This window comes from Triturus cristatus, chromosome 9 (genome assembly GCF_964204655.1).
Source record: "Triturus cristatus chromosome 9, aTriCri1.1, whole genome shotgun sequence".
In the NCBI taxonomy this organism is placed as follows: Eukaryota; Metazoa; Chordata; class Amphibia; order Caudata; family Salamandridae; genus Triturus; species Triturus cristatus.
Genome location: NC_140592.1, coordinates 1089964612 through 1089974385, shown reverse-complemented (window position 1 = coordinate 1089974385; position 9774 = coordinate 1089964612). Strand labels below are relative to the sequence as shown.

Here is a 9774-nt window from a genome sequence, read left to right as displayed (position 1 = left end):
GCCAGCTCGCTCTATTTGGGGACAAATAAGGCAGAAATGTTCCGATCCGCATTATTCTAGTGTTACGGGAACGGAGGACGTGAGGCTGCTGCCCGCGAACGAGTAAGATTCATATTATCACAGGATCACTGCAAGAAGTTCATTGACCCCTACTTTGTTCATTATAAAAGGAAAACAAAACTATAGGAACAACAATTTACCCATATTTGAGGACATTCCATGCAGATTTTTTCATGCTATGAACGAGAGGATTATAGTTTCTGCTATCGACAGGATTTTTTGAACTGTCTAGTTCAAAATCTTATATTTTTTTTTACTTTGGGTACATCTTCTAGTCAGTCTATGGACAGGCAATGCTGAAAACAGGTGTTTGCCCCTGAAGCCCAGACATATTAATAATCTGCTGCTCAAGATATATTTATATCCCCTCAAACCTCTATGACAAAAGAGGTGAATTTTGATTGTTCCTGTTTTTATTAATTTTCGAGAGTCATCATACGTTTGACTTGAAAAAGGTGACATTATAATTCCTCCATCGAAACGCGTTGACGCCTGATTTGCTAGGACCACAAACTGTATTATAACTGAAACTCGAGTGCCAATAGAATACAGCACCCAGTCTCAGTTTTTGAGAAACAAGTATTACGGATGTGATCAATTTAAGACAAAGTGTTTGGTCTATTTTCTGTACTCTCGCTCATATTTTAAAATCTAAGTTGTTTGATATTTTGTGTTTTTTTAATGAAATGTATTGAATTTGTAATGTTTCTCATATCTCATGACACAGTGTCATCTATTGTGTAGCATTGTGTGTTTTATGATGAATAAAATCTCTTTAACTTTTTGTCATTAGTCTTGCATTTACGAGTAGCCTTGGGTATACAGATATATTCTCCTATCCTGACTGCAATGGATTTGATTGAGTGATATGGTTGAAGACTCTTTCTGGGTATAATATATATGGTTGGTTGTATAGTGGTGTCCAAAGGAAACTTTTGTGATTATATAGAAATTGTGCGACTGCAGAGGGTCCAAAATGCAGCTGCTAGAATTCTTCTTGGTCTCCCTAGAACTTGTTCTACAGCTAAAGCCATTCGTCGACTCCACTGGTTGCTGGTGGCTAGGCAGATTGAGTTTAAAGCCCTCTGCATGGCCTTTAAGATTCTGAATATTTCTTCCCCAGGTATCTTGGCCCACCTGCTCTTGCCCTATGTACCCACCCGCCAACTTCGCTCTATGGGGCAGCACCTGGTGGTTGTTCCCCGGGTGAGGAGGATGCGCGCTGGGGGACGTTCTTTCTGCACCCTGGCAGCAAAAATTTGGAACTCCTTTCCTTTACAGATCCGTAGCTTTAACAACTACTTGGCATTCCAGAAGGCAATCAAAACACATATTTTTGCTATGTTGTAGGCCCTAGTCCCACTAGTGGCCCCGTTCTTTTTCTGCTGCCAGCGCTGGGACGTCTCTTTGCTGGGGCAGCTGCGCGTTATACAACATTTCATAACGTAACATAAGATCCCTTAAACCTAGCAAAGCCAGTTTCTGAGAATTAAAGATCCCAGCATCATAATGTGGTGCTGAGTAACTCTTTCCAAAAGATCATTAGTTCCAGACACTGCCATGGGCATCGTGTCTCCAAACCTCCACTGGGTGGTTTTATGTATGAACACACTTTACAATTGTCTTATTGTGAACCATTTGTTTGGTCTTCTGGTTCAGGGACAACTAGTATAGTGTACTGTATTTAAAGTGAAAATACCAACTAACAACTCTTGTATGCTTAAGCAGTCTGAAACTCCAGATTTGAAGCAGCCCAGTGCGCCCTGTCCTAACCAAAGGAAATCATCTACTTTGGTTTGCATTTGTTTGCTGCAGTATTAGCTGACATGTAAACATTAAGGATTCTAGATGCATAAGAGCAGGTATCAAAACTTTACCAATAGAGACTTTTAAAATTTGCAGACATCGGTGTGCTACATATTTTAGAAAACAGATGTAAGACTTGGGATTAGTAAAAAAGTGTTGGGGTATTTTAGGGAAGCATGAACATTGTATGAATGAGGGGAGTGTTTGTTTTAATTTGTTTGTATAGTTTCGAGATACAAACGTGTTTGCTCAAAAAGGCATGGTTTGCAGTCATTGCAAAGTAACCAAACAACTCCAACTACTGTGAGTCCAGAAATTATGCTCGTTTTGAAGGCACCATATTAGACAGATGCCAACACAAAATAAATACACTTGAAAGCAAAATAGAAAAGGTTCCTTTATGTGAAATATTCTCAAAGTTCATTTTAAGCAATGTTTCCATATTTTCCTTTAACAAAAAGGGTAGTGTTCTTTCAAAATATATACATCACTAACCTTTCTAATAGTCAGCCAGTACTAATTAGGCCCCTCTAAGTTTATAGTGTTAGTGGAAGATTAAATCTCAAACACTGAGCCTTACATGCAGGAGTCATTCCAGGCTCTTTTCTCGTTCCTTGGACCTCTCTTCCATCCTTATCCACACACCAGCAATAGCCACTGTTTCCATGACACTGCAGAGGGCTGAAATTGCCATACTGGTCGCACTGTGGTATGTATTGCTCAGCAGTGGGCGCGCCACCATAGTGCTCCAGAAGGCTCTGTCTCCATCGCTCACACACCGTTTGTGGCTTCTGAGTAGGCACTAGGAAAGGGAAAAAATCCAGTTAAAGGTCCACTGTACACCATTTATACAAGAATTACATTGAACGGTCAGATTCACGAAGGCACATTTTAAAATTACACAATAACATATGCAGAATTAGTCTTATGTTTTGAGTATCCCAGGAATAGTCCAGGAAATCAACAAGACTTGTAAATTTCCAGGGTTATTTCAGGTTACAAAATTTAGTCACAGAATGAACAAAATAAGTGTCACTTGCACAATTATGTTTTTCATTATTCACAAGTAAAATGTATGAATTGGCCCCTTCACCTCTAGCAACTCACCTCATTTAGCGTGAGAGTGATCCCTTCTCTTTCTGACCTTCGATAGGCAGTTACTCCAGTATTTCACATGCTTGCATTTGGTGTGATACCACAGTGGAAACTGAGCTGCTGAATGGAGTATCTTAATACCCACAAACTTACGAGTTTGCCAGTGTTGACATATTTCTGCAGGCTGAGCCACAGTGCAATCACTCAATTTCTATCCCAAACCCTGAATTTACTAAATTGGAAAATGTGTCAAACTGGTGGATTTTCGATCTACATAATTGCACTTTACAATCCATTCCACACATCAGGATTCTGCAGTATTTCTTTTTTGCATTCCTAAAATACCACTTTAAAAACGGATGTGAAGTGAAACTGAACATAGAACAAGCAGCAAATTCAGAGGTTCACACCCAACTCTGGTCATCACGAGTCACCCCATCACCCAGATTTTCAGGATGATGCTAGACAGTTTTAAGGGCTCCTAATTATTTTCTATTATACACATTCATCCTGTGAGCATATCTCTTAAATATTACATTAAGGCTACAAGTATTCAAAGTGGCAGAGTCTGGTATTGCTTAATTTATTATTATGCAATAGGTTTACAGCAACAGATCAAGTTTAAAGATTTAAGAGAGGATTTTTCGGTTTGCCCTCTTCTGCTACAGCACAAGACATCCTGCGCAGACTCTCAGTGCACCGATAGGTGCACTCAGTCGGCCTCTTGCCTTTACACTATACTAACTATGCTGGTCATCCGTTCAGTTCGTGCTCGAATTAATAAGGCAAAGTGTATCTGAAATTGTGGAAACATAGCAGACCTATTGTTCAAATAGTTATTTTTCCCACAGAGAGTGGCGTGTGACATTTGAATATGAGATGGGCACGGCCTCCAGAACAGCACATGAGAAGGGCTAGTGCGGCTTCTCCAGTTAAGTCTCTTATTTTGGTTTAAAATTTTAAAAGCTCAAAAACCGAAAATATGCAGGATTAGATATTTTAGGAGGACCTTGAAACCTACATTTTGGCCAAGAACAGTATGCGTCTTATGCAGAAAACCCGTGCTACCAATCCTAGTCATAGAATAACATAAGTAAAATAAATTATTGAAGCCAATCACATGCATAAATCCAGTAAAAAACAGCCAAAGGGTTTGTGAAATAAAGCTGTATTTTATAGAAACCAGAGTTTATTCTGCCCACTAGTAAATGTCGATGGAGCGCCGCTGCTCTCTTCTATTGTTATATGGATCTTTAATACCTGGCGGTGCAATAGGAATGGATTTTAGAAGAAAGACTAACCTGGAACACCACATTGCTGAGGAGTGCTGCCAGGCCGTGTTCGAGTTCCAGATATCTCTTGGCCGTTCCTATCCACACACCAACATTCACCTGTGCTGCCGTGGCATTGCTGAGGTACATAGTTACCATCAGTATCACACTGTGGAATGAAGGCCCCCACTGGCGGCCGGGGACCTCGGGGGCCAAGTCCTGACTGCAGCTGTTCACGCTGTTGCTGACATGGTGTCTTGATAGGACCTTCATCAAACATGATGAGAAAATAAAAGGAGACCTTTTAAGAGAAATGGGCAATACCCTCTGCCACCAAACCATGCATTTGTTTGATTTTCCCTATTTCAATGACGTTTGTTCCTAAGGACAACATACAGCATGCAAATACCAGTTACTTCTTTGTAAACAGAAACAATTATTCCTCTTTAACATTTCTTTGGTAGGACAAAACCTGCAATTTAGCAATTGTGATTAGGCATTCAGATTGAAGATAGATGAACAAATCAGTTACCTGTACCAAAATATTGATTTTATCTGAATTAAAACACAGAAAATAGATGGGCTCGTCAAAAGGTGTTGCATGGGGCTCATATCTCTAAATTGTTAGAAAGCAGAGTTATTCAACGTTAGTACAGCATGGCCAGATCTATGCCAGGTTGTAAAGAGATCCCCAAAAAATAAATGTAGGTACAATTCATCTCACTAGAACTTATTTGAGGAGTGGTGATTCTAAAAAAAAAACTAAAAAAAACACAGGCATGACATAGGAAGCTACCCTTCTTCCCAGATGACCACAGTTACTGGTTTTCGTCCTACACAGGATGCCCAGAAAAAAGATCTCTCAAGGAATAGAAAATCAACAACTTACTCGACTCTAAAGTGTTACTCAGCTACTCAGACAAAATCACAGATACTATTGATTCCAAGAGGAAACATTACTTTCAGTTGTCTCGCCTTGAAAAAACACCAGGCCTGTGCGCCACAGAGGGAAAACACATGTTGGTTGGTTCTCATCTACAAATCGCCAAATTAAGTCACAATGTTGGAAGAGCACTTAAAAATAAACAAAATATTAAAACTTAAAACAAAAGCTACTCTATTTTGTACCCAATATAGGATGAAGAACTCCAATATAACTTTGAAAACAAATTTTCAGCTTAATGCTACAACAAACCTATACCCTTGGTAGCTGTTCTAGAAATCCGACATGGATCCAACAGTCCTATGCCTATCTTGGACATCTCAGTCCTAACTTATTATCTTTCATACGATGGTGATTTAAACATGTTGCAATAGTCTCTTCAGTACTGCAAGTCGCAGCATGACAAGTTATCCATGGCTTCCATTGCCCAAAAGATAATGCCCATGCCTGTGGCCTCACATTAGTTGTTAGGTTTGGACTATTTTCTCTTTATTCTGCCAATCAACATGTTTTTAACAGAAAAGCTGATCTTAGCTTAATGGAAATTTGTCTGCTTGACACCAATTAAAATATTACTCAGAATTGCGCCCTTGGGCCCACGTAGCATAGATTTCAAAGTGTGATGATGGCTTGGCACTGCTGCAGTCAGTATTTGTAAGTTAATAGACTGATTAGCAAATTTTACATGATATGGCGCCCTAGATGGTTTGCTTTGTTGCGATTCAGTAAAGATGTTTGATTTACACAGAAGGGAAACCTCTGCAAGCACAGAAGGTGCCAACTGGTTTCACGCCTATGGCTAAGTTGTGGCATTCTTCTCCTGATGGATAAAGCAAAATCCCTTGCGAGAGCCTGTACACAAAGCACTGGAGCAGAGAGTCAGTTTTTGAAGAGATATTAGATAACAGATTTTCCTTCAACAGGACAAAGAAGGCATCGATGAACAGGAGAGAGAACAGCCATTTTCATCCATTCAGTTAAAGGCTATCCCGGGATCAATTGACCGTTCCAAGAATTAATGGCTACCATGTCGGAGAACAGTCCTCTGCGTGGCTTGGAAAGCAGTGCTGTGCTGCCTTTGCATGTTTCTGGCTTACACTGCATTTTTCCCCAGTGGACTCAACAATCATGGAAGCCCACATGAGTAGCTCCATGTCGGCGTTAGGTACAGTGGTGGCACCAGAATCATAGCCCAAGGACACAAGTCTTTATCTGTACACCTATGGGGACACTGCATTCATCCTCTCCACAGCTTAAGGTTTGTCTTAGCTACACACCTAGGGTCCCTTACATTCTTTAAGGTCTTGGAGCTGATCCATCACCTGTTGTCGGTGACCTGAGGATGAGCCTGCACCATCCTCAAATAGTCCTGCAGAGTGCCTGTACTTCCGCCCCCCCCCTCCCCTTCAGCCTCAGAAGGACCAGCAAGGAGTCAGCGTTCACATGCCTTGCACAGTGTCTTCTTCCACTGGAAGTCCCTCTGATTCCAGGAGCATTTGAACCATCTTTGTAGCCCTTGCAGTTTTAGAGCCTATGCCACTTGAAACAAATTTGAAGCCTAATCCTAGAGGGACCAATTCCCAGTTTGTAATTCTGCAACCACAGCTGGACCCACTACCAGAAAATCTTAACTGATCAGCAGTTTGAGAGACAGGCCCCTAAATGAATAGACACCCTTAGGATTCAATAGTGGGAGTTTGTCCCCTTTCTCTAATCATTCCCTTGAAAAGAAAGAGGGCCAGTTGTGTCTTTAACTGGACACCGGTGAGCGAATAGCGGGTCACCTGGACATCAACTCCCAAGGAGCACAATGAGGACAGAAACGTTGCTGGGTAGGCTACTAGTTAACTAAAGGGTGGTTTTTGGGATATAAAATTTTCGGGGCGACATCTTTTACTCTCGCCCTCAATTAAGGTGACACCTTTTATTCCACCCTGCTGGTATAGGGACAGTAACGGTCAGATTTGGGTCCAGAGTCCCTGCATCTCTACCCCAATCCACCTATTAGGTCCCTTTGAGAGAGCGTAGCTCCCACTATAAACTAAAGGTAGAAGCGCTTCTGAAGTTCAGAGTCGACATAATCAAGCCCTCCAGCATGAAATTGTGCCTAACACCAACGTTAATAGAAATTTAGTAACTACCTCCAAGGAGCCATAACATTTGGGGTCATATTTAGACCTCAGAAAGTACTAGGACCTTCAGGGTTGTGTGTACATTTTAGGGTTCCTTCTATTCTATTTTGATTGCTAGTAAATAAAGTCATTTTTATTTAAGAAAAGCACTGACTGTATATTGTAATGGTGGAGAATGGCATTTACTGTATCACACAGAATTTCTAATCTCCTTATTTTTGGAAGTGAGCCTTGACTGCTCGCCATCACTGTCATGGGCGAGCCAATTGTCTATCCAATTGGAGTGCATCAATATTGTGGCCCTGGCCATAGGACACTGACAGCAAACACAATAGCTACAGAGGATACTACCCATGAACGACTGACTGTGGTAAGAGCAAAAGGAAATGTCTTATCTCTTTCTTGAGGGACTGAAAATCCCTGGGCCTCAGGGAAGTTAAGTGAAGATGAACCGACTTTCTGAAATTTCTACAACAGAAGTACCTTCAAAGTCAGTAAAATACAAAAAGCAAAGCTGAGTGTGGCTGCGCTCCAAGTGAGGAGTGGACCTCATTCGTGTGGCTGGAGATAGTAGTTTTCTGAACATTGCAGTTACTTTTGGAGAAGAGACCCACTTCTGAACCAAATCCACTGTAAAATGAATTCCTAGTTTAGTAGGGCTGGCTGGCAGACAGGCTGCTCAGTGTCTTTATGATCATTCCCTACATGTGGAATGGTAGCCCTTTCTGCCTCCCCACAGGAGTACCTAATGTGCTGATTGAATTTGCTAAGGTGATGAAATCGTTTTGGATACTGTGAAAGCACGTGGAAGAAAAATCAGCAGACAAGGAAGATCCTCCACCAAACCGCCATAGGGCCGGCAGCACTCCTTGTAAGGTAGTGGCCCGCCTTCCAGACTGGAGGGCACACACTCCAGATGTGATGTATGGGGTCCTAGTTGCCTCCAATTTATCTCAGATCAACAGTTCTGTTCATTGGTTTGTGCTCAGTTATTCTTGTTTTAAATTCTACAGATGCTTGACCCACATAGACATTTAATCTATTAGATCCCAATTGCTGTTTTAGGAGTTCCAAATAAATGCACCTTAATTTTTATGCCATAATATGAATGTAGAAATTCTGCACTTTGGATTACATTTGCACCTCAGCGGATAAAGGTCCTTTCCTTGTTTTTGTTAATATTCTTTGTCGTTTCTTTGGTATTTTCTTTTTAGCCCTCATGATGAATTGTTTAAAGTCTGTGTACACTGCACTATCAGTAGTTTGAATGATACAGTTTTTCAAATTAACTTTCATACTCGGTTTACAAGCTCACCATATGGCAGAACCAATGTAATAATCAGTGGGCACAGGTGCCACTGAATCTTGTGACCAACATTGTCCAATGGGGTTGGTTCAGGTTAACTCAGGTTTCCGTTTCTTGTTTCGTGGTTCTGGTTCATTAAAAAAATTGGAATGATTGATAGGAAACTCATAGGGATATTGGTTCACAGGATCAACTCTGAAGTAACTTGTCGTATACAAGAATGCTCAGAATAAAAAGTCACACAAAAAAAAAAAAGAATCGCCCATGGGCATCATCCAAACAGCAAGATGCTTACTTATAGGAAAGTCTTGGGTGCTTTCAGCATAGTCTCTGGCAACTTAGTGTCATGAATTCTTGTCTAACCCTATCATTTTCAATGGGTATTTTGCAACTTAGTGGGCCGATTCGCACCATATGTCACTTGTGTGCCTTTTAGTGTAAAAGCATGCTTGGCCACCGGTGTGTTCACGAGATTCCATGGTAGGGGCACCCTCTGGACCAAGGGGGCACACACCACAGTTATTGAGGTCACCATAGCCAATGAAGATGAAAGGGATCTTCATAAAGTTCCGGGATTCAGAATGACCTCCTGCAGGTTGAGATAATATAAGCCAGAAAATGAAGACAGTCTTTCTCCCCGACCCAACAGAACTCCAGAAAAACTAGGTACAGGTACACTGTGGCACTTGCAGGGTCAGGAATGTGCAAGCTTACCAAGCTTGACATCTGAAGGCAGTGGAGTACCTCCTTGACCTGTGTGTAGATCTTGCTTCCCCTGGGCAGCTGGGCTGAGGTGATCTCACTGCTCCTGGACAGTGTCATTCCAGTCAGACGGGCTTGGTTCCGTCTTCCTTTAGATCAGGTCAGTCCTCCTAGCAGGCTCAAGGCCTCTCCTCATACAAACAGACAGGGAGGGAGGTCTCTCTTTCTCTACTGAAGCTATGACATGAGTAGATAGGCTTACCAGACAAGTTCAGGCAGAAGGAAGATGTTCCACTATTGGTCCGACACTCGTTCTTCCTTGGTCAGGTGTACAAGCCTCCTCTTTCCCTTTTCCACAAAGATGAACCAAGAGCAGGTTGAGGACTCCTGTACTTATATGAATTGATTGTCTAAGGCAGACTTCGAGAACCAATCTGACGGACAGCAGTTTTTGAAAGT

The 9774-nt window shown here is 41.5% G+C and overlaps 1 protein-coding gene across 1 annotated transcript in view; it reads right to left on the bottom strand.

The window, feature by feature from the left end:
• NID2 (nidogen 2) overlaps window positions 1-9774 on the bottom strand; it is a 264303-nt gene that overhangs the window by 53201 nt on the left and 201328 nt on the right. The window contains exons 15-16 of the mRNA XM_085626950.1: window positions 4263-4499; window positions 2447-2668 (exon numbers count right to left, since the gene is read on the bottom strand). Coding sequence (XP_085483076.1) covers window positions 2447-2668; window positions 4263-4499 — 459 coding nt within the window. The remainder of the gene's footprint in view (window positions 1-2446; window positions 2669-4262; window positions 4500-9774) is intronic.